General features: G+C 42.3%; 1 protein-coding gene across 2 annotated transcripts in view; it reads left to right on the top strand.

The window, feature by feature from the left end:
- Positions 1–26,373, top strand: part of LOC129698747 (integrin alpha-6-like) — a 71,189-nt gene that overhangs the window by 16,286 nt on the left and 28,530 nt on the right. For both annotated transcript variants that reach the window (XM_055637974.1, XM_055637975.1), the window contains exons 2-6: positions 11,961–12,088; positions 19,271–19,350; positions 20,581–20,836; positions 22,394–22,516; positions 25,676–25,880. In XM_055637974.1, coding sequence (XP_055493949.1) covers positions 11,961–12,088; positions 19,271–19,350; positions 20,581–20,836; positions 22,394–22,516; positions 25,676–25,880 — 792 coding nt within the window. The remainder of the gene's footprint in view (positions 1–11,960; positions 12,089–19,270; positions 19,351–20,580; positions 20,837–22,393; positions 22,517–25,675; positions 25,881–26,373) is intronic.

The raw sequence follows: 26,373 nt of genomic DNA, 5'->3' as shown, positions 1-26,373 counted from the left end.
CTAGGCCATGGAAAGGAGTGATAATTAAATAAAAAGCAAGATAACTCTTTAGAAGATGGAACAGTACAGCAAAGGAAGAGACCTTGCAGCCCACAATGATTGTGTCAAACATAATGCCAAATTAATCTCATCTGTCTGCACATGATTCATATCCCTCCATTCCATGCATATCCATATGCCTATTGAAAAGCTGCTTAAACGACACAATCGTATATGGTTCCCTCGCCATCCCAATTAGTGTGTTCCATGCATCCACTTGCATGTCCATCAACTCCACTTTGATGCATTTATTGCCATTTAACCTATATTAGCTGTGACATTATCTTGCTCTGCACATCTCCTTTAAATATTTGCCCTCTGATCTTAAAAGTTATGACCTGTAGCCTTACACATTTGCACCCTGGAACGAATGTCCTGACTGCTACGTTATTTACGCCTTTCAAAATGTTTTACACTTCTATTGGGTGTCTCTGATCTCCACTCCAGAGAAAACAGTAGAAGTTTATCCAACCTCTCCATATTGCTAATACCCTGTAATCCAGGCAACATTCTAATAAATCTCTTCTGCATCCACTCCAAAGCCTCCACATCCCTCATGTAATAGCACAACCAAAACAAAGTACAACAACCCACCAGATAAACTCTAATGTGTTACACACCTGGTTGCTGGCTGTACTGTAAGTTTTATTGCTCTTGTTGCATTTGGGCAGGGACTTTTTTTGCATTCATTCAAAATATTTATAACTAAATACTTGTGCTTTTGTTCTGAGTTTTGTGACTAGACAAATCTTGTCCTTTCTTTATTAAAAGGTGATGAAAATATTAGTATGTGTTTTGCATTCTCTCCTCTCTACGGTGAAAGCAGCCAAATTACTTTCTCTATTACAGCACCTTTCTTCAGTAACATAAATTAAGTCCTTTGTTAATGTTATGATTTTTTTACAATCGCCTGTTCATTTAAAAACTCTTGGAAGGGATAATCTGCATGAAATATTTTATTACAGGGCACTAACCTTGTTTCTGTGGGCCAGGAATTCACACTGTAGTGTTGCCAAAAGGTGCAACAAGATAAAAGTTTAGGAATTTCTTATTCATAATAGCAGCCTATCCTATTCTTGTAAAAACACAGAAGGCTGGTGGTTCTGTGCATGCTCCTCAGAAGGAACCCCATTAGTTCTGTTTCCCTGCAGCTCCTTCTCCTTCACATGTCCATCAACTCCTCTTTGCATTTTTGCCATTAACCTACATTAGCTGTGACATTAGGTAGATGGTTAACTTGCTAATACCTTTAGGATGTTGGAAGGAGGAACCTACACAGTCACAGAAATAACTTCCAATCTCTATACATCTAGGTGCTGAGTTGCACTCAGTTGCAAATAAGGTGCCAATGATCAGTAAATCATCATCCCTTGCTTGTAAGATGTGATACCTGCTCCCATATATGGACTGGTGAATTATACATCCACCTCGCCTCTGGTGTAATATTTGGTGGGATCTAACATGCCCTATCTGTTCTCTAATCCCATTTTAGGACTCCTTGCTTATAACTATAAGCTATGATTAGCTTAATCAAATCCATGATTTTTGGAGGTAGGAATAGAAGAGAAACCAGAAAATACTGGAAGCACACAAAGAGCCAATGGAATCATCTTCTTGCGTATGGCGTGCACAGCCTAAAGTTGCAGATCAAGGGTAGACATCCAGGCCAGGACAGCATCAGTTACTGGGTGGATGGCTTTGATGCCACCAGGGAAAGGCCTCAGTGGGCAGTCATTCACAATGTGTGGGATGGTCTGGTCTGGATGTCCGCAAGCAGGGCTGCCTGTCATCCCCCACTTATGCCGGTGGTGGGGTGTTCTTGCATGGAGGGTGTGGATTCTGTTCAGGTTTAGCCATTGCTTGCGATGGAGGTCATAACCCGGTGGTTTCACTGTGGGGTCTATGATGACCTCTCCGTTGTTGGTGTTGGCATCTTTCCAGGCTCTGCGCCACTCATTCATGTCAAGTCAACTTTATTTGTCACATACACATGCAACATTCGCAGTGAAATGAAAGTGGCAATGCCTGTGGGATTGTGCAAAACACTTGGAGTCAAAGTCTTCGAGGGATTTAACTGAAGACCAGAAGGGTTTGCGGGACTTCAGGTGCATGTCGGGCAGATTGGTCAAGTCAGCATGGATGGGAAGGTCAAGGTTAGCCTTGATGGTGCACCAATCTTTCAACATCCTCTCCATTCTGCATATGCTGGGAGGGGCAATATGAGAGAGGACAAGGAGCCACTGCAAAGGTTTTGACTTGAGCGTCCCTGTGATGACCCGCATTGCAGAGTTAAGGACAGTGTCAACTCGTTTGGTGTGGCAGCTATTAGCCCAAGTTGTTGAGCAAAACTCGGCTGTTGAGTAATCTAGGGCTAAGCTTCGGTTAGGGAGGGTGTGCGCATTGGATCCCCAGCTGCTGCCTGCAAGTTTCCTGATGATGTTGACCCTTGCTCTCAGTTGATCAGCCACCCTCTTCAGGTGTTCACGATAGGTGAGGGTGCGATCCAGGGTGACTCCGAGGTATTTGGGGAATTCTTAATTCTTCATGGGCTGACCACAAGAAAACACTTGGAGCTTTGCATTGACGAGCTGGTTAAGGTGAAAGGCAGTGACAGTTGTCTTAGCTGGGTTAGAGTGAAGTTCCCAGAAGGTGAAGTACTCCTCCATCCCCTTCAAGTATTGGGTTAGCACTCTGCTGATATCCTCAAAGGCAGCTCCCTGGTAGGCAAGGGCAAGGGCAAGGGCAAGATCATCTGCATATGCAAATTTCTTGGACGAGATAGTTAGCATGTCACTCACATAAATGTGGAAGAGTAGGGCAGCTAGGACAGAGCCCTGTAGGACGCCATCATTCAGGGTCCTGACAGAGCTGGTCTGGTTCCCAAGTGAGATCTTAAATCTACTGTTGCTGAGGATGGATGAGAGGGCACGCACGCTGGTTTGGCACTTCAAGATTCTGGAAGCTTTCAGCAACAGACCATGTCTCCACACAGTGTCATAAGCTGATGACAGATAGATGAGAGCAACACCTGTTTTCAGGGCATGTTGGAAGCCAGCCTCTATATTGGTAGTGAGGGCAAGGACTTGATCTTCTACCAGGTCTAAAGCCAGCTTGCTCTCTGGGCAGAACAGTTTCTACCAATGGAGAAATCCTGGAAAGCAGGGGGCGCTCAAACAGCTTGTAGAATGTGCACAAGATGGGTCGGTAACTAGCTGGACCATCAGCAGATTTCCCAGGCTTGAAGATGGCGATGACTTTAGCCTCTCTCCATGCCTTGGGGATAATTCCACTACAATGGACATGGGTGGAAAAAAGCAGCCAGCCAGTTGCGTCCATAGGGTTCTTCAGAAATTCCAGGTAGATCCCATCAACTCCTCCTGCTTTCCCAGCTTTAGTAGAGGACAGGCCTTTGTGTACATCAACTGGAGTGTATGGATTAGAAAGGGGGCTTGAGGATGCCGACGTCAGAAAATCCTTCGGGGGCTGAATCCTCAGAAAGCCCCTGGACCTGATGGTATACCCGGTCGAGTTCTCAGAACCTGTTCATTTTCAACCTCTCACTTCTGCGGTCTGAGGTCCCCACCTGCTTTAATGAGGGCATCAATAATACCGGTGCCCAAGAAGAGTAAAGTGATGTGCCTCAACGATTACCGACCAGTGGAACTAACGTCAGTAGTGATGAAGTGCTTTGAGAGGTTGGTTATGGCACATATCAACTCCTTCCTTGACAAGAACCTCGACTCACTACAGTTCGCTTACCGCCACAACAGGTCAACGGAGGATGCAATCTCACTGGCTCTTCACTCCGCATTGAACCACTTGGACAATAAAAACACTTACGTCAGGCTGTTGTTTATAGACTACAGCTCGGCATTCAATACCATCATCCCCTCCAAGCTGGTTACCAAGTGGGGGCTTTCCGGGACCGCTAGACACTGCAGGGTGTTGAATGCATCCTCAATAAGGATTGTAACATGGTTGTATAGTAGTTTATTTAGGATATTTGTTTGTGTATTGTGGTGAGTTCTGGCTTGTTTTATTGTAGTGTAAATATTATTTTTTAATAATTGAATAAATTTGTGATGAATAAAACATTAAAAAAACAAAAAAAAAACAGCTGACTACCAAGCTCAAGAAACTGGGTCTCTGCGCATCCCTCTTGGGCAGAATTTCTGGCAGTTTCTGAGCTGCTAGTCCACCAGCCCTGAATGACTGAGCTGCCAGCCCACCAGCCCTGAGTGACTGAGCTGCCAGCCCACCAGCCCTGAGTGACTGAGCTGCCAGCCCACCAGCCCTGAGTGACTGAGCTGCCAGCCCACCAGCCCTGAGTGACTGAGCTGCCAGCCCACCAGCCCTGTGACTGAGCTACCAGGCTTGAGTGGCTGAGCTGCCAGCCCACCAAGCCTGAGTGACCAGCCCACCAGGCCTGAGTGACTGAGCTGCCAGCCCACCAGGCCTGAGTGACTGAGCTGCCAGCCCACCAGGTCGGAGTGACTGAGCTGCCAGCCCAAGTAATTCATTTGGCCCACAATGTCCATACTAGCCCTCTGGAAACCAGTCCCTTCGGCCCCACAACACCCATACTAATGCTCCTGAAAGCCCACCCCCCCACTGGCCACCAATATTGGAATTGGTGGAGAGGTGGAATATTGCGTTGGGGGACCAGCCCTCCCGTGTGAACATGGGACCCAACGGGCCCCACTTAGTCTAGTATTTGTTTATTTATTGAGCATGTGCGAATGTGTGTGTGTGTATATATACACACTGGACTTTTTTTTCTGCCGTTGTGTACTATGTTTACATGTTTTGTTGTGCTGTAGTGAGTAAGAATTTCATTGTCCTATCTGGGGCATATGACAATAAAACATTCTTGACTCTTGAAGAAGAGATGGACTTTGTCAGGCTCCGTCTCACTTCTTGTCAGGATTCTTTGGAAGTGGCAACATTTGAGTTTTCCAGTAGGCGAGAGGCTACAACATTTGCTGACAACTTGGGGGGATTGTACCGGGCAGGAGCAGCTGAACCAAGATGACTAAGGAGAGTCCAAGCCTTCCTGCTGGAGTGATCAAAGTGATCAAATTGATCAAAGCCTCTAATGTTTTGACCAGAAGCATTAGATGAAGGGGCTTTGAACTTATTAACTGCTTTCATTTCCATAGATGCTGCCTGACATGTTCAGCATTTTGTTCTTATTTCTTGGTTGGAGGAACTGGTCTTATGGAAGAATAGCACATTGTTTCAGGCTTTTATAATGCCATCTTTGTCCATGGAAATGTTAGCTTCCTACAGAGTGGAATCCAGTCTCTCCAAGAATTTACGTGCAACAAGTTGCACCTTTTTAAGGGGAAATATATTTTGACCTTGGCATTCATTGTTTCACTGTCCTGCTTCAATATACTCTGAAGCACCTGGGAACGAAAGTGCAGGAAGGCCACGAGATGACAACCAATCATAAAATAAAAACAAAGTGCTCGAAGCACTGAGCAGATCAGGTGTCACTGGGAGAGGGGATATGGAAGTATTGGAGTAAGCTATTGAAGGATCTCTGACATTTCTGGTGTCAGAACATAAATCTGGGCATCTCAACTGTCGCTGAAGCCACAGGGATTGCATATACTGCTAAGATTGTAACTTGCTAATTGCACAAATGTCTGTAAATAGAGGACTTGTGTAAAGTCAAAGTCTTAAGTTTTTATTATTGAACTTTAATTAAAAGATAATTAACATGTTCTGGTCTTCTGCAGTATTGAAGTAGTTTTTGTCTGCTTGGAATGAGGAGTTTGTGTACTGATAAGTAATGAGGTTTGGCTGGGCACATATAGATGACTACGACTGCTTTATCTGGGTTGAAGGAGTCAAGGCAAGTGAGCTTTCCATTTAGATGCAGGATGATGGCATTCTTGCTCTATGAACCTTGCAGCTTTGAGCCACCATGCACTAAGCTGCGCTGCTCCTTCATTGCTCTCCTGAATCTTGCTGTTTGGTCTAAACTACTTCACCAGAATATGACAATTCTTGAAGGCTCTGAAAGTGCATGTTGATTGATGCATCAGAGTGGGGAAGGTCCATAAAAGCTTTTTTCAGAAATTGGCTGTTGGTTGGCTTGAGTGCAGCAGGTCGAATGAATCGTGCGAGCTACACGGGGAAAGTTCAGCTTGAGACTGCAGACCATTTGGACATAAATGTAATCAATGAAATGGAATTAATTAATAAGTGATCGGCTGGTGACATAAATGCAGCCAATTACAGACTGCACTTGTAGGAAGTATCCTGAGCCTCGTCTCTAAATACCAGGTCATTGGGGCTGGTCTCACGAATAGAAGACCATCTCTCTAGACACATCTGAGTGGCCAGCAGCAAGAGCCCACATAAGTGTCTAGTCGAGTCCTGGAAGGCTTCTGAAGTGTAGAGATTGGGGATAATGGTCACTTTCATTGCTGCTGGTAAAGTACGACTGTTCAGGAGATGATAACGATATGCTGCCGTGTATGGTGATGGAACCTTTTCCATTACTGTTCTGACCATGTACAAGAAACTGAACCTCTACCCATGCATCCAATATACAACATAGAACCTCCTGCAACTGCATCTCAGTTATGAACACCTCTTTGCAATGGAGCCAACATTTGGCCCTAAGCCTCCAATTGAAGATCATTACATTTCTCTGCGTCTTACTACTGGAGAAATGGTGGTGATGTATTTGTGAAGATCTGCTGTAAGCAAATATGAGATTCCAAAACTTCCAAACTCAACCTCAGTCACATAGCTATTGTGAACTCTCAAACTTTCCATAACATTTCTTCAGAAAAGAACGTCATAGTTATTGATTTCACATCAGCACTCAAAGTAACATCTGGTCAAAATAAATTGTTGATTCCCAAGTTTCTTTCCTTTGAAGATATACACAAAAAGCTGAAGTAACTCAGGAGGACAGGCAGCAACTCTGGAGCGAAGGAATGAAATGAATAGAGATATCTCTGTCTCCCTCTCCCCTGACTCTCAGTCTGAAGAAGGGTCTCGACCCGATACTTCACCATTCGTTCTCTCCAGAGATGCTACCTGTCCCACTGAGTTTCTCCAGCATTTTGTGTCTATCTTCAGTGTAAACTGTTATCTGCAGTTCCTTCCTACACATTTCTTTGCTTCTACTTGGCTTGGTTTCATTGACATGTATCATAAACTGCTCTTGTTCTTATTTAGTAATGTGAACACATTTAAGTACCAACCCATCTTCCAGAGGGGATGTCATAATCCTAACTCAGCATTCCTGGGTTAAATATGAAAATTGACAAATTTGGATTGACTTCCTGAAACAAAAGCAGAAAATGCTTAATACATTCAACAGATCCGGCAGCTTCTGTGAAAGGAAGTAATTGAAAGCAAAGCAAATAAATCACTCTTCCACAGTTTTAACGCTGGGCAAACTTCGAGTACCTCATTTAAATTTGAGTACTTCATAAAATTCACCTTTTTATATACCAATGAGTGGTTTGCGATGATTTGTCCAATGAAGTACACGTATCCTTATGAATTTTCAATACTTACTAATTCTTAGCAATACGCGATCTATACTTTACACTGGCTCAGAAAAGCAGTCGGCATAATTAAGGACAACCACTCCTCATTCCTTCTCTTTTCTTCACGGTCCTGTGACGTTTGCCCTGGGGATAGAAGATGTAAAAGATTGAAAGCATATATTCAAGATGCCTCGTCTGCTTTTATCAAACTCTTGAATGGTCCTCTTGTACGCTCGGGATAAATTCAGGATCTTCTGATCTGCATTGTTGTTACTTGCAGTTTTTTTTAATCAGGACTTTCTTTGCTGTTGTTATATGAGATTCTGAATTATTTTTCTTTTATGCTACCTATGTGCTTGTGTTTGTCTAGAACCCACGCAAAACAAAGTTTATCGGTGGACCTCTGTACACATGACAATGATAAACTAATAATACCAAAATGCTCTAACATTGGCACAGACTAAGCCTCTGGTTCAAGTTCAATTCAGTGGGTGAGGCAGATGCTGTTTGCAGGAACGTATTTGCAGAACCGCGTGTGTACCATCAAAATTGGGCCTCACACACTTGACAATACTGGATGTGTCCACTGATTCTATGCATGTGTGCTAAACTCATGAAGAACCCAAAACAAAAAGTTGTGGTGTAGCCATTACATAATGGAGTTTTAATAAAATTCCATCTAGTAGGGCAGTTATATGTTGCACCATGCAATGGAATTTCTAGATCTATTTTACAACAGTCTGGAATATTGATTGATGAAAGCAACAATGTGGATTAGGACTGTTTGTAAACAGAGGTGAGGTCAAATGAAATGGTTGGACCGAAAGGGTCTAAACTTGTAACTTCTGTGCATTTCTGTATACTGAATGCATTCTTTCAAAAAGATTGTCGACTGTTGTCCAATTCTGGGAATTGCAGTCAATTTTTCCTTCCATGCCGAACTTGGTCACTAGGATTTTCTAGTCCCCGGCTGCATATTAGCTAACAAGCAGTTGAACCAAGGACATATTTTGTTAACTTAATAAAAAATTGACAAGTACAACCTGCTTCAATAGTTTGTTAAATTCAATTAATTCTGACTGACTTTCAGCTGCTAAGTGTGTAGCTACAAAGCATTGATGCCTTTCATGATAACATCATTGTGCTGTGGGTTCTGAGTGATCAGTGTGGTAACAGCGTCTGGAAACTGAAGGCCAGTAATTAAAGAACCACAACACTGAGGCACTGTCAAATCATGAGAATAGCATGAGATTATTAAAAGAGCAGTCTGTGAATGAGGGGAAAAGTTGTAAGATATAAATAAAATGCCATAGGAAACCCCTATTGTGCTAATCGTTATTAGCTTCAGAATATGGTGGATTATTTTTTAGTATAAATTATGCTTTGATTAAATAATCGAGAGCAAGCTCTTACTTTGTCGTAGGAAATAGTACTAGAGCATGAATGTTTGCATGTAGACATCATTGATGGCAGTCACTGGCTTGCAAAATTTCACAGTCATTATTGAAAAGAGCCACGTGGTATATGATGGATGTCGAGGTCTGCAGTAACACAAACATTTTATTATTGTTGGTTGGAAGTGAAAGTTGGCATGGAGATCCATAAATCAGCAAAACAATTGCAAACTGATGTCACTTTTAAGGGGTCACTGCATTGCCTGTGGGAGGGAAAGTAACAAGAACCCACAAGATTTTGACCTCCAGAAATATCAATACTATTAGTTTCCGATGCTCTGTTTGCTAAAGCCAGTTACTTCATAATATTCCTAAAGACATCTGCAGCCAGCTGAAGAGGGCTCTGGGTCCGCAAAGTGCAGGGTCTCAATGACTGGAACAGCCACAGCAATAAGAGCACGTGCAAGTGAGTGAATGGTAACGATTTGAAGGAAAAGCAAAATAAACCACAGAGGCTGGAAGTACACTCAGCAGGTCAGCCAGCATCTGTGGAAAGAGAAATCAAATTAATATTTTGGGTCAAAGACCCTTGGTCAGAATTTTCTTTAAACAGATGACTGGCAGAAATGGTCAGTTCTGATGCAGATAGGAGCGAATTATGTAAAGTTGGAAAATTCAGTGCAGAGTCCTGAAGGCTGCAATGTACTCTGGTGAGGTGTTCCTCAAGCTTGCATTTGGTCTAATTGTTAAAGTTAGGGAGGCCACGGACAGGCCTTAATGTTCATTTGATGTGTGATCACTGCTAGAATCAGAGCCTGCAATCTCTGATGCTTTTCTGATGGCCGTCATAATGCCACTTGCAGCACATAACCCCATTTTCCTTTTGGCACAGTTTAATAATCACTCACTGATCAATGAAGATTATCCCCGCTGTACCTGTTCACTGGGATGATCCCAGACATGGAGGGGTTGACCTCCTAAGAAAGGTTAAATAGATTGGTACTCAACAGTGTTAAGAATGACAGGTAGTCTTATTGAAATGCCTCTAAGCTTCTTAAGAGGCCTAGACATAGAAAATACTGAGAGAATATTTCCTTTGATAGGAGAACCTCAATAAGATAACGTGTTCCACCTATTCATGTTCCCATCGGAACCCTACATTCTGTGTAAGTTGCTTCTCCCCAGTGAACAAGAAATTGACGAAAACAAGTAAAGGGCCTGTCCCACTTTCCCGAGTTATTCACAAATTCTCCCGAGTTTTCCCCTTGATTCAAACTCGCAGAATGTTCGTAACGGGGCATCGGGTAAGTCAGGACGTTTTTTCCAGCCTGATAAAAAATGTCCACGAGTAAAAAATATAGGCGGGAGGATGCCCCGAGTACCTACGGCTGGCATAACGAGCTGCTACGATATATCTACGGACTCCTAGGGACCCGTTACGAACATTCTGCGAGTTTGAATCAAGGGGAAAACTCGGGAGAATTTGTGAATTAACTCGGGAAAATTCGTGAATAACTTGGGAAAGTGGGACAGACCCTTAACTTTGCACAATTTGGAATAACCATTGCAAAAATAAATATCTAAGCAGCAAATTTAGGCTTGTTCATTGACTTTCATTGTATGTTATTTATTGTACCCAGACCTGGGTAGTTAATGAGCAGACATGGGAAGAGCTCAGTGGCCCTTTGAAAATCTCTTGTTTGGGAGCATTGAATTTTGGATTAGAAATCAGCTGACTCTATCCAGTTTGCTTCTTGATTTTTATACAAAATCCATAATACAAATATATGGATGTTCAAAGCCTCTATTTGTGTTTATGTGATGCCTTGACTAAGGGTACTCCTTTGCTAAAGGTGATAAGTATTCTTGAAAATATTTCTAAAGATCCTGGAAATGTATGGTGCATTATTTTAGTATGCATGTGCTTGGCTTTTTAATTCTAAGAGTTTTGGGACACTTAAGAATTTATACTGAGGGAGGAAGGAATGCGTTTGAAATGGAAGCTTGAGTTGGAGTCAGTGAGCCGTTGTTTTTGCTATTGTAGTGCAGTTCTGCAAACCCTTGCATTTTGGTCTCTGAAAGGATCTTTGTACTTTTTCCAGAAGTTTTCAAGCTTCTCATAAATCTTTTGTCCTTTGTTCAAGTTCATGACTGTTGATTTCAGTGACGTCATACATAGATGTCTAATAATGGCCTGTGGCTATTGCTGTTTGTCACCATGCTTCATGAAATGAAAGCCACTATCTGTTCTTTACAACAAAAAGAGGGAAGGAAGCCAACTATAGAGAAAGCTGTTCTTTTGCCTTGAGAATGCACCCAACTCCACTAAACTCGGAAATTAATTGAAGCTATGGTATTTGGCACGTCCCTTTCAAAAAAGACTGAAGAGAGAAATGTTTGTTTCTACTTTAAAATGAGTATTTTTCTTAGTGTTTCATTGTTAATTTAATATAATGCCTAAAAATTTACAGATAGTAACAAAAATATGCCATGTACATCCCAGGTGCTGGTGTTCTCACTGAGTACAAAGGAACATTTCTGTGGTTTTGGCTCCCATTGATTGTTCTTCTCAGACTTGGCCTGAATGCTGATATTCACCATATATAAAAACAATTAGGAAGGTATTCAATCTTCATACAGAATATTCCTGATAATTGTAAGATATGCTTGAAATTGATATATGATGCTTATCTGTTTAGAATTGCTTCTGAGGTAGTATTTGTACCGGCACTGTGCAAGTAATCTACTATCTTACACTCTTGTAATTAAGTATGATTTCTGCCTATGTATGATGAGATTTTTACTGAACTGTATGCAAAAACAAATCACAGTATCTAGGTACATGTGCCAATAACGTACTATTGAACCATTGAATAGTTGAATATTGTAGTCCCTGATCCCTGCTGCAAAGCTCTCCCCCTCTGTCTGCCCTGCACGGAAGTATTCAATAATCTGTGACTGTGGTGTTGTTTGATCAACCATCTAATGTTTTAAAATGAATTCTGAACAGGTTATTGGTTGGTGCTCCGAAAGCAGAAGGATTTCCAGAGCAGAAGGCTAAAGTAACAGGAGGATTATACAAATGCCCCATTACAAACAGAGAAAATGACTGTGTGCGTGCCGTTTTTGACAATGATGGTGAGTGTTATTTTATTGAAGGCCAGGATAGCTAACAGTATAAAAGGTCTTGCTGAAAATGTTAAACAAGAAAATACTGCTGACTGTTTATTCTTTAAGCTACATGGAGAGCTGTAAATATATTTCATAACTTATCCTCTCATTGCAGCAGACGTATGTACATTTATATTAAAAGCTCCCAAGTATTGGAAATATTTACAGGACTGCACAACATTGATAGAAAATTGATAAACAACGACGAATAGTGGTGGTGAAAGTTGTTTCTTGAAAATTGGTGGGGGGGGGGGGGGGGGGGGGGGGGGGGAGAGAGAGAGTGTGTGTAAATGGTGAAATTCAGCAAGAATTATTGCTATGGTCATTGCTTTTCTTAATGTATCAGTGATTTTAGATCCTTTATTTGTCATTCAGACCTTACGGTCTGAACAAAATGTCGTTACCTGCAGCCATACATACAATAATAAACAACAGAACAGTCAGTAAACACAAATTAACATCCACCACAGTGAGTCCACCAATTGTTTGGGTATAGGGCAATCCACTTCCAAATTTGGTGTTTGCTCAGAAGCTCTGAGAAGGATAATAATAGACATAATAATTGAAATGGAGGTCTGAGCAGTAAATGAAATTTAATGCAAAGAAATGAGGAACTCTGCACTGGGTGCAAAAGAATAAGAAACAAAATTCTAATCCACACACAATTTGTTGAAAGTAACAGAGCTGGTTTGGAAAGTGTTCTTTAAAAAATAAGTATGTAGGATCCTAGCCTTATAAACAAGAGATACTGGAGCAAGGAAGCCATGATTTTTTTCCAAAACACTAGTTCAGCCACAACTGGAATATTGGGTCCATTCTGAGTGCCAAACATTTAGACAGATTTGAAGGTTTTGGAGAGATACAGAAGAGATTTACCTAAATAATTTCTGGAATAACATTTAATTATGTGGGTGGACTGGAGAGGCTGGAGTTTTTTAATTTTTGAGGAGGTAATTGAAGAAGGTTGATGAAAGGTAGACTGTATCTGAATGAATTTTAGTGAGGCATTTGACAACATCCTGCATGCTAGGTTGGTCTAGAAGATTAATGCACCTGGGATCCACGAAGAGCTGGCTACCTCAATTCAAAAGTGATTTGGAGGTGGGGTGTAGAGGTGAAAGAATACTTTTCTGATTGAAAGTCTGTGACCAGTGATATACTACAGGGATCTGTGCTGGGACTGTTATTTGTTTGTGATATATTTCCATTCAAGTCATTAGTAAACGGAATGCATTAATACATGTGGATGAACAAATGTTGTCAAAACCCTGACAACTTGCCTATGGGCTCAGTGGGCTGTTTCTTTGTATTCTGTACTTAAATGGGGATTGTACTAGTGTTTGGGAATAACCTTACTGATCTAAATGCAAAAACAATTAACTGTACCATGGTACACATGATAATAAGAACCATTAAACCATTACAGTGATGAATTTTGTCTAAGACTACAGCAGGATGCAGATCAGATGGAAAGTTGGGCTGTAGCATTGGCAGATGGAATATAATCTCAGCAAGTGTAAGGTGATGCATTTTGGGAAGTCCAATAAGGGTACAACATGTACAATAATAGGTTGGGTGCTAAGGAATGTTGATGAACAAAGAAATCTTGGGGATCAAGTTCATCTGAAGGAGGTGTTCGGTTTGTGAAAGGCAAATGCACTAGCTTAGATGGGACTAACATTTTAGTCAACCTGGACAGGTTGGGCCAAAGAGTCTGTTTCCTGTATGACTTAATAACTAAATGGTTATAATGATTTACAATGCATCAAAAACATGGCAAATATATGGCAAATGGAAAGGGAGATAAACTGATGTCCAAAACAATGCTTGCATGGTGTAAATGTTTTGGAAGTGGACCACCAAACTATGATTTGCGTTTGTGAACATTTCATGAATGTTGTGATGTGACATTGGACTCAAGACTCAATACGACCAACTAGCTTTCTGGGCCACCTGGTGAATTCTGCTACTCTGTTACTGTGACTACAATGAGGTGATTAAGACCCAGCCCACGGAACACATGTATTCTGTTCCTGTTCCCGGTAAGCATTCCAAATATGAGTGAGTTGAACAACATTCACCATCCAGTGCCTGCCTTCAGTACTCCATGGAGGTTGGAGAATTAAACGGAGTGTAAAGCTGGTGATCACTGCAAATTCATTTTGTTCCCATTGTGTGCCTTAATGAAACTCACAATATTACAGTGTACTTTGTACATAAAATAACATCAGTTTTATGATCAGAAAGCCTTTCGCCGACTTTAGTTGACTGCAGGGATTCTGCCTGACTTCATGATGTAATACGGTTCCCTCCCAGCCATTGGAAATGTAATGGGTGTTTATACTATATTGGTTGCTAATTTGATGCAGATCCCAGCTGCTGTGGAAATTAATCTGCTGCCAACACTGGAGAGAATGTTTTAATGAAGTTACTCTCTCATGTAAATTCACCATTAGTTTTCCAGATGGATGGCAGGTTCAGAAAATTAGTTGGTGAAAACATGGCCCTTTCCAAATATCTAATACAGCACTAAAGATAATTTCATTCACAGTCAGTTGTCATAGGCTAATGTGTGCAATGTAGTAAAGTGCCTGTCCCACTGCGGCGACCTAATTCACAAGTTTAGAAGAGTTTGCCCTCGACTCATACTCGCAGCATGGTCGACACGAGGTCCTAGGGGGTCTTTGTAACTCTCCTTCATGCTCGAGAGTAGTCCCCGCATACTTGAGGCCTCAGCTAGGTCGCAGCGTTTTATTCAACATGTTGAAAAATGCTTGCGAGTAAATAAAGGTCGCCATAGAAAATATGTATATTTTTTTACTCGAGGTAGGTCTTAGTAGGTCATAGTAGGTCGTAATGCTATCGTATGTAATCAAAGGCAATCAAAGCTAATCGAAGGTAGTCAAAGGTAAAGCTCGTTGAGAAAAAAAAGGTAAGTAAACCGACTGGTAATGTTAATTTAACGCAAAACTTTATAAAAAATTGTCCGGCCTCTTAAAAGTGTCTCCACTCCTTCTCCCCCCTTCTCTCCCCCTCTCTCCCTCTCTCCCCCCCCCCCCCCCCCCCCCCCCCCCCGCCGTTAGCGAGACTTCCCGAGTACCTGCCATTAGCGTTATGAGCCGCTAAGAGACGTCCCAGAGTTCCGTCGTACCCGCTACGTTCATTCTCCGTGCTTACCATGAGTTTGATTTTTTTTAAACTTGGGAGAGCTCTTGTAATGAACTCGTACCGTGGGACAGGGCCATGACTGTGCTTTTACCTACCTGTTCATCGCGGGTGTGAATTTCAGACCGCTCCCCCGCTTCCCCTGCCCCCGCCTATGCGATGTGTTTGTGTGTGTGTGTGTGCGCAGACGGTTGATCCGGCTCGCTGTTTCATCGCTGACGGTCGATCCAGCTCGAGGTTTTCAGTCGAGTGCCTTTGAACTTGAAGGTGGAAGACAGTCGCTAAAAAGTTGCGTTAGTGGGACATGCCCTAAAAGGAGATAAATGTAATCCTCTGGCTGTTGAATCATAATACTTTCATACTGTATGCCAGATGATTCTGCTGGTAATTGTTACAAGAGAATTTTGTCCGAACAGTCTATGACGCATAGCGCTGTGCCATAGCGCTATATTTAAACCCCATAGCGCTATGTTTAAAGCTCATAGCTCTGCGGCCGGTAGCGCTATATTTAATGACCATAGTGCTGTGGCCGGCAGCGCTATACTTAGAACCCATAGCGCTGCAGCCGACAGCTCTTTGTTTAAATTCCCACATGCTAAGCCGACAGCGCTCTGTTTAAACTTTTGCGCGCCAAACTGTCAGTGCTGTGTGTATTGATTTGCGGGCCAAGTCTGTAGCGCTGTGTGTATTGATTTGAGTGCCAGTCTGCGGCTGATAGCGTTTTGTTCCTAATTGGGGGGGGGGTTGAAGGCCCTGCGCAACCCCCTGCCATTGGATATAGTTTGAATTTGGGAGCAGCATTATTGGCCAGGCCAATGTATACCTGTATAAAGGCAGGCGCCAAGAAGCCACAAGTTTAGTTTATGTATGAGAGGGGGTCACCGACAGGCTGAGTTGTGATCAGGGACAGACAGACAGAGACACACACACACACACACACACACACACACACACACACACACACACACACACACACACACACACACACACACACACACACACACACACACACACACACACACACACACACACACACACACACACACACACACACACTGCTGAAGCAAAAACGTGCTTTAAATAACATCCAACGAACACTTACCATAGACAGAGCAGCTCTCCTGAATTATTCAACGGCGCCTGCACTCGGTGCCATCTTGATGTCACCCTCTGAGTGAGCCACCACACGTTCAGGTTTTATAATCCCTCCCCCCTGCCACCAGCGGGGGCAGCAGAGAGAATGGCAAAACATTTTAGACATTAATATCTCTCTGATTTTCATCGATGGGAAAAATCCTCCGGTCCAGTCCGGCCGAGGGGGGCTCTGAGCGAGGTGGCCAAAGGTGATGGCCGTAATTGGCGGCGTTCTCTCGGAAATCACACTGCAGTGAGTCAAAAGCGGTCAAGATCTTACTTTTAGTAATATATATATATATGGTCTATGGTATATAGACACACTGAACCTTTATCTCCTTTTCTGTATTATGTTTACATATTCTGTTGTGCAGCAGCAAGCAAGAATTTCATTGTCCTATCTGGAACACATGACAATGTTGGCCGGTGTGGGCAAGTTGGGCTGAAGGGCCTACTTCCATACTGTATCACTCTATGACTATCAGGAGGCATCCTTGGAGAGAGACACAGAGTTAATGTTGCAGGCCTGAAGTGGAAAAAGGAAATAAAATGTTGTGTAAAGTTGTAAATGGGGGAAGGAAAAGAAAGAACACTGGAATGTCTGATAGGGTGGACACCAAACGTTGTCTAGGAATTGTTTTTGATATTGGTTTAGGGGAGAACATTAATGTTAATCATTAGTGGTACTTTCTAGAAAGTAAAAATGTACGCAGACGAATTAGCTCAGTAGAGAACATGAAACAAGCTGGGTAGGAAAGAACTACAGAGGCTAGTTTAAATCGAAGGTAGACACAAAATGCTGGAGTAACTCGGTGGGCCAGGCAGCATTTCTGGAGAGAAGGAATGGGTGACGTTTCAGGTCGAGACTTCTTCAGACACTTCAAGCTGGGACTGCTGTGATATGCTGAACACAACATAATGGCTAGAAATCTGAAATAGGAGAATGCTGAAATAGTTGGCAGAAAAGGTACCATTTGTGAAAAGAAAAAAATGGTATGGGTGGATGGTACTGGAATTGACTAATTTTGGACACAAACAGGAAAAGCTAATTACCAGAAATAATTGAATTGCATATAGAATTATTCTCTCTGCGATTAGTAATGTGGAGAAACAAGAAACTGCACAACTAATAATGTGGAGAAACCGAAAATGCTGGAATCTGGAGCAAAAACTAATCCACCAGAAGAACTCGGCAGGTGAAGTGGCAACTGTGGAGACAAAAGAAATGTTTCACCATTTTAGACCTTGTATCAGGATTGGTGGGGGAGAGGGGGGAAATGGCCAATATAGGAAGAGAGGAAGGACAGGAGTTGGTAGGTGATAGGTGGAACCAGATGAACGGAGGGCTGATGGACAGATGGAACCAAGTAAGGGGTGTCGGGTGATGGAAATGCTGAACGAAGGGAGAGAGACTATGGGTGGACAGGTGGGAGCGGGAAAGGAATACTGGAAGCATGGGCTGCCAGAAAATAGAAGATACAATGTTCATTATAATTGTGGTGCAAGTCACCCATGTGGAATGAGGATTTGTTCTTCTAGTTTGTGTTTGGTCACACTGTGGCAGTGGAAAGGGATGCGGATGGAATGTCAGTGTGGGAATGGAAAGGGGAATTGAAATGATGTGCAACCGGAAGCTGAGGTGGCTGTTGTAGACAGAGCATGGGTGCTTTGCAAACTATTGGCTTATCTACGCTTGGTCTCTCCCATTTAGAGGAGGTTTCATAGCAAGCACTAAATACAGTCGGCCAGTTTGGAGGAGGTGCATGTGAATGTCTACCTTACTGGAAGGATTGCTTGAGTCGTTGGTTGGTTGGTGGAATCTCTTGCACCTTCTTTGGGTTGCAGGGGAAAGAACCAGGGGATGGAGGGGGTGGGAAGGGATTGGAGCAAGCAACTACGTCAACATCTTGGTTAATGACCCATTGTCAAACGATAAGAGTAGAAAACAAAACAAATATTTTATCTGTCTTGATAGAAGAAGATTGGTATTGTCATTTGTTTATTAGGCAGAAAATCTGAAAACAGTGCAGACTATGAATGGGCTTTTCTTTATCCATTCTGCCTGGAGAAATCAGGTTAGCTTACCTAAACGGACTTTTGTCTCCCTTGCTCCTCAGCAGATAAAATATATTTGCAGAGTTTATTATCCTCTGAGTTTTGTTAGGCAAGTGTCAGTGCTTTGGGCATTTGAGACTGTGGTAAATCCTATCTGCAAGTGTAGCTGTGTCGTTGGCTTGGCAGATGATGTGCCCTATTTCTGTTTTCCTAAGTACAGTGAAGTTCCTTTTTGTATTTAAAAATCTTACTATAGACGGGCACAAACATACTTGAATACAAGAATGTTAGAGTAGAAGATTACACTGAGACAGGACACGAGAGTCACCACATTTCCAGTGCCATTTTGTGCAATTTAAGTCCAAAGCTGTTAACAATGGAGAAACTTAATTTTGCCATAAAGGTCTTTAGTCCTGGTGGCGGCACTGGGTCGGAGTTGCAAGGTTGGCCTGGCCAGGCGATGTTGTTGGTGTCCTCCACTGCTCCGTGTCGCAGCAAATTTCACTTACAAAAGATTTAGTGATTTTTAAAGGTTGTAACTTCCAGGGGGGCATTGTGAGAATCCAAGTGGGAAGGACCACATCTCCATGAACTATACATGCTACAATTGCTGCCCTTCTCATTGCAAACTAGCATCAGTGCTAGAAATATGAGGCGTGTCCTTTGACCACCTTCTTTCCCACCACTCAGAGCCTAAGATCTGAACTATGGACAGCCTAATGGCACATTCAAAAAGGTTAAAGGGAAATATTTAATTTGAATTGTCTCTGAAGGTTATTTTTACCCTCTTTACAGTTGACCTATCGCTGGAAAGTAAAGATGATCAGTGGATGGGTGTATCTGTGGAAAGCCAGGGTCCGGGAGGAAAGGTTATGGTAAGTTTTGAGCTCTTCACAAATGTTATTTTCCGACTACTTTCCTCAGATCCTGGTGCTCAACTGTTCCTTCCACCCATCTACCTGTGCTATTTTCAGAGTAGTCCACTGTATTTACTGCCGACAACTCATCCGCACTAGCTCATCTACACTAGGAAGACTAAATGCAATGACGGAACATCTCCATTCAATCCACGAGTGGACACTAGTTTCTGATAGCTTTTAGTTACCTGTTGAACCCCCTTTTAACCTTGCTAACTGTGACCATCTAACTGTTCCAATGACACTCAATTGAACTTGTAAATCAGCATCCTTTGACGTGGCAAACAATCTCCTTTGAGCTCAACAACTTCAGGTCTAACCATTACTTCATTTTATTTTTTCTGCTGACAGTCTTGGCAATTTTTTTATTGTATTTATCGTTCCTTTAGAGACCTTTCATTTCTTGTCCAATTGGAACCCCATTTTGCTTTATTTACTATGGAAATATATTTGAAGGATTTCCTTGTGGAATTGTAACTACAATAAAGCTATTAAGGAATTATTTGTTTATATGCTTATTACTTATGTTTTCAGCCTGGGTGCTGTCCGTGCAGAAGTAGATGGGAACCATTATTTTAATAACTATACGTATCTTTAATTCATTATTTTTAATTAGAGGGGATTTTTTGGCAGGAATCAGTAGAATTCAGTAGAAAAATGATCACTTCGAAGTGAGGCACAACAAAAACAAAATGTGGAAACCGACTTACAGGGAGTGGACTTTTTCTGGTTAACATTAACCGGCGGGACATTGGTGATGGGAAACTTGGCATTTGTAAAGTCATTGAATATCAAGGATCGATTAGACTGCTCTTGAAGATGGTATTGTCTGGCATTTGTGTGACATGAATGTTATTTGCTGTTACTTAGCCCACGCCTGCACGGGCTAGCTGTTACTTAGCCCATGCCTGTTTAGGTCTTGCTGCTTGCATGCACCCACTGTTCCATATGTTGAGGAGTGCCAAATGGATTCAAATATTACACAATTATCAGCAAACATCATTTCTGAGTCTAAGTTGGTAAGAAGTTCATTGATGAAGCAGGTGAAGATGGTTGCAATGATTATCACGGTTGAATAGGTTCCTGGCTAGTCATTTAATGATGGGCTGTATCAGGTAACTGCATGGATTATTCTTATTCTTATTGTCTAACTGTTCATCTTGAATGTAAAATATTTTGTAATTTCAGGTTTGTGCGCATCGATACGAGCAAAGGCGACATGTGAATAATGTAGAGGAGTCTCGTGATGTGACTGGACAGTGCTATATTTTGAGCCAGGATCTAATTTTCCGAGGAAATGAAACTGATGTAAATGTGAAACTTTGTGCCGGGCGACCGCAAGGTCACGAAAAGTTTGGTATCTGTCAGCAAGGTGTAGCTGGTGCTTTCTCCAAGGGTGATAATTATTGTGTGTACGGGGCTCCAGGTGCCTACAACTGGAAAGGTAACTTTCTTCCAAGCAAAGCACGGTGACATTTAGTTTTCTTGTGATATCTGTAAAATAAGCATATCAAATTTGCTGAATAAAGTTTCACTTTTTAAAATTAGTAATATATATATGAAGAATCGGCAATTAATAGCTGCTCACAATATAATAATAATAATAAACTTTATTTCGGATTCAAGGTCCAGACTAGGGACAACATTACATAAAAATGCATCATAACAGCACTCTTACAAGCATGTTCCATACCATACACAGACATACAGTAAGGAGCTGCTGTAGACCAGCGCTAGATGGACTAAAGACCTCAAAATCACCTGCATACATAATATGGTTCACTAAAATATTACCAATCCTGCACCCAGTGTTACATGCTTTCAATTGTTTGGACAGATCATCAATATAAAGATTAAAAAGGACTGGGGACAAAATCCCCCCTTGTCTAACGCCATTGCTAACCCCAAACGGGGCTGAGACCCTATTGCCCCATGTTATTTGCAGTCTGGTGGGTATACTAGTAGGCCAGAATTCTCACAATGCACCCCTCTCTGACTCATTTTAACTAATTGTTTGTAAAGTTAAATTAATCTGCTCAATCACCTTTGAATTCATGACCATGCACGGGTTTGTATGTAAAATTGCTCGGGATAGTTTTCAGATTCATCATACAAAATTTTCCTGTCATAAGAAAATGTAAACTCTGCAAAATGCCATTTTCACATCCCATAGTCGATTCCACCATTTTCCTGACTACTCTTAATATCAGATTCAGATTCAGATCAAATTCAACTTTAATTGTCATTGTGCAGTGTACAGTACAGAGACAACGAAATGCAGTTAGCATCTCCCTGGAGAGCGACATAGAATATGATTTCAGTAAATAAATCTATTTACATGCATACAGTCATAGTGTTTTTCCTGTGGGAGGAGTGTCCGGGGTGGGGGGGGGGGGGGGGGGGTTGATTGGCAGTCACCGAGGTACAGTGTTGAGTAGTGTGACAGCCGCAGGGAAGAAGCTGTTCCTGGACCTGCTGGTCTGGCAACTGAGAGACCTGTAGCGCCTCCCGGATGGTAGGAGGGTAAACAGTCCATGGTTGGGGTGAGAGCAGTCCTTGGCGATGCTGAGCGCCCTTCGCAGACAACGCTTGCTTTGGACAGACTCAATGGAGCGAGGAACCGGTGATGCGTTGGGCAATTTTCACCACCCTCTGCAGTGCTTTCCGATCGGAGACAGAGCAGCTGCCATACCATACTGTGATACAGTTGGTAAGGATGCTCTCGATGGTGCAGCGGTAGAAGTTCACCAGAATCTGAGGAGGCAGATGGACCTTCTTCAGTCTCGTCATATCATTTGTATTTGCAGGTTGAGTTACTGAAATTATATTCAAATATTTGAAATTCGTACAATTGTGTAATCAATATAATCGAGAATGTAAAACCAACAAAAATTCTCATTTAATGCTCAAAGTAACCTGCAGCATACTGACCGTAATGCAACATGCACCTGTACTTTGGATGGAATCACTTATGCTGATAATTAACTGTTTGTCCCCTCAGGTATTGTGCACGTAGAATCCAGAGATATTGAGGAAATTAATTTTGATGATGGACCCTACGAAGTCGGTGATGAAAATATCAGGGATGAGAAATTGGTGCCTGTTCCTGCGAATAGCTATTTAGGTATGCTGAGTAAAGGGAATAAATATTTTATGTGTGTGTGTGTATGTGCGTATGTATATATTGTATGCAAGGGCATAATTTTGTGACAAATAGATGGCTCATTCAGTGATTTAGCATTAAATGGCTTCTTTATGTGCAATGAGATTTTATTCCAAAATTGGTTCTGATTCATTGGGGCGGCATGGTGGTGCAGCGATAGTTCCCTGACATCGGTGGTGGGGAAGATACTGGAGTCAATCATAAAAGATGAAGCAGCGGCACATTTGGATAGCAGTAACAGGATCGGTCCGAGTCAGCATGGATTTACGAAGGGGAAATCATGCTTGACTAATCTTCTGGAATTTTTTGAGGATGTAACTAGGAAAATGGACAAGGGATAGCCCGTGGATGTAGTGTACGTGGACTTTCAAAAAGCATTTGACAAGGTCCCACATAGGAGATTAGTGGGCAAAATTAGGGCACATGGTATTGGGGGTAGAGTGCTGACATGGATAGAAAATTGGTTGGCAGACAGGAAACAAAGAGAAGGGATTAACGGGTCCCTTTCAGAATGGCAGGCAGTGACTAGTGGGGTACGCAAGGCTCGGTGCTGGGACTGCAGCTATTTACAATATACATCAATGATTTAGATGAAGGTATTCAAAGTAACATTGGCAAATTTGTAGATGACACAAAACTGGATGGCAGTGTGAACTGTGAGGAGGATACTATGAGAATGCAGGGTGCCTTGGACAGGTTGGGTGAGTGGGCAGATGCATGGCAGATGCAGTTTAATGTGGATAAATGTAAGGTTATCCACTTTGGTAGCAAAAACAGGAAGGCAGATTGTTATCCAAATGGTGTCAAGTTGGGAAAAGGGGAAGTACAACGCGATCTGGGAGTCCTTGTTCATCAATCAATGAAAGTATGCATGCAGGTACAGCAGGCAGTGAAGAAAGCGATTGGCATGTTGGCCTTTATAACAAGAGTTGAGTATAGGAGCAAAAACTTCCTTCTGCAGTTGTACAGGGCCCTGGTGAGACCACACCTGGAGTATTATGTGCAGTTTTGGTCCCCTAATTTGAGGAAAGACATTCTTTCTATTGAGGGAGTGCAGCGTAGGTTTACAATGTAAATTCCCAGGATGGCGTGACTGTCATATGCTGAGAGAATGGAGCGACTGGGCTTGTATACACTGGAGTTTATAAGGATGAGAGGATATTTTATTGAAACATATAAGATTATTAAGGGTAGAGGCAGGAAACGTGTTCCCGATGTTGGGGGAGTCAATAGACAATAGGTGCAGGGGTAGGCCATTCGACCCTTCGAGCCAGCACCACCAGTTTAAGAATAAGGGGTAAGCCATTCAGAACGGAGATGAGGAAACACTTTTGTATACAGAGAGTTGTGAGTCTATGGAATTCTCTGACTCAGAGGGCGGTGGAGGCCGGTTCTCTGGATACTTTCAAGAGAAAGCTAGATAGGGCTCTTAAAGATAGCGGAGTCAGGGGATTATGGGGAGAAGGCAGGAAGGGTACTGATTGGAGATGATCAGCCATGATCACATTGAATGGCAGTGCTGGCTCGAAGGGCCGAATGGCCAACTCCTGCACCTATTGTCTATTACAGAGCCAGAGACCCAGGTTCAATCCTGACTACGGATGCTGTATGTACAGAGCTTGTACGTTCTCTCTGAGGGTTTTCTCCAGGTGTACTGGTTTCCTCCCACACTCCAAAGACATAGACGTTTGTCGGTTAATTGGCTTCAGTAAAGTTGTCCTGAATGTGTAGGATAGGCATATGGATATGGAGGGATATGAATTATATGGTGGAGGCAATTCAGAGTTGGTCTTGGCATCATGTTCAGCACAGACATTGTGGGCTGAAGAGTCTGTTCTAATCCTGTACTCTTCTATGTAGTTAACTTGTGCAATTCGATTCAAGAGAGTAACTCTCCGAATAAGAGAATATTTGTCACTATCCCCCTAACACGGTGTTTGTCTTGTGTGGCCATGCTCCAAGATTGGCGGGGGACTTGCTGAAGTTTAAGAATGTGGAATTACCAAATCCTGGAGTGAAGTTGAACTATCCTTATTTGTGGGAGTGGGCCTATTTCACTTACTGCAGAGAGATGTAGGGGTACCTAAGCTGCAAATTCCACAACACACATTCCAGAAGAGCTCAGTCTGTTGCCCAGTCTAAGGTGTCCCCAGCAAGTCTGGGCCAAAGGGAAAAAAATGCCAAAGAGATGTTTTGTTCCCTGAAGAGCCGTTGTTCCCTGCAGACCAAGATCATTAATCTCCTTTTGATTAATTTGCCTTAGTCACTGAAAGAGTTACGGTCTTTTTTATGGCCTAAATGGGACGTGTGCCAGGTTTGAGCTGGCATGAATTCTACTGAGGCTTATTAAAGACATAATGAGCAGAATTTTCCCAGGAAAGTTTTGGAAGTGACTCAGGCGTACTCCTTCGATATTGGTTCGAATAAAAAATGTACCAGGGTGATGTTCCACCTCCCCCTCAACAAACTTGCATTGAAGAGAGCAGTCTGAGCAGAACTATGATCCAGCGGTGGAGGTTTGTACCACCTTCATTGGCTTAAGGAATGTTAGAATCTAAGGCATGTTTAATTACTGATTTTTTAAATTATCTTATACCTTGTGTCATGAAATTTATACTTGAATAATTAACCACTTGCTTTTATCAAGTATAATTCTTTGTTGTGAGGTGTTCCACAGATGCAGGTCACCTTTAGTCTGCATCCATTTGATTCCCATGATAGTGTCGTCAGAACATCTGACTGCAGAGAATGATGGCCAGATGCACAAAAAACAGCAGGAGCCTTGATTTATTACCAAATGTGATCATACTGCTCAATAGACTATAGAACAGTACCGCACTAGAACTGACCCTTTGGCCCACAATGTCTGTGCAGAACAAGATGCCAGGACCAACTTCATTATCCCTCCGTTACCTGCATATCACAAGCCTATCCAAAAGTCTCTTAAATGCCACTAGTGTATCTTCCCCAACCATGTGATATACTCATAACCGAATTGCAAATATGTATTGATTTAATAGATTGCAGATATGATGCAATTACACAATTATAGTGTCATTACCTGTCCAGTACCGTTTTATTGATTAGAATATGTGCTTTCATTCTACTGTTCTGTGTTAGGCTTCTCTCTGGACTCTGGCAAAGGAATCATATCGCAAGACATATTGACCATTGTGTCGGGTGCACCAAGAGCCAACCACACTGGGGCTGTTCTTTTCCTAACGATGGAAAGACAGAATCTAAAGACCGAGTACATCCTGAATGGAGAAGGGCTAGCGTCGTCTTTTGGATATGATATTGCTGTAGTGGATCTTAATCAAGACGGGTTAGTCCATTGAGCTGTCGCAAGGGACAAGTGATAATTTGATATACTGCAGGTCACGTGTCAGACAAGCAAGCTTTCACCCCACCACTTTTTTCTTCTGCCAGCTATCACCTTTTTTTCTGCCAGCTATTACCTTCAACTACCATCAAATCTGATTCAAAATGTCATCTGTGCATTCACACCACAAATAGCGCTGGACCCGCTGTGCCTCTCCAGCAGTATGTTTTTTGCTTGCGGTTCCAATATCTGCAATCTCATGTATCTCCACTCTCTCCCACACAATGTGTTAACACAGTAGTGAGCAAAAGTGCAGACCATGCTAACTTTTTTCCTGATATTTATTCATAAGGAAAGACCAAAAGAAAGCATACTGACTCAATTGGCAAAAATTCATCTGACCATGATAAAAAGAGCAAAGAAATAGTATGTAAAATGATTGATGGTTAAAAGGAAATACACATCTTCTGAAATATAACTTCAATTGGTTTGTTTG

The sequence above is a fragment of the Leucoraja erinacea genome, chromosome 7, assembly GCF_028641065.1.
Source record: "Leucoraja erinacea ecotype New England chromosome 7, Leri_hhj_1, whole genome shotgun sequence".
In the NCBI taxonomy this organism is placed as follows: domain Eukaryota; kingdom Metazoa; phylum Chordata; class Chondrichthyes; order Rajiformes; family Rajidae; genus Leucoraja; species Leucoraja erinaceus.
Note: the sequence above shows the minus strand (reverse complement) of the source record. Positions and strands in the feature narration are given on the sequence as shown.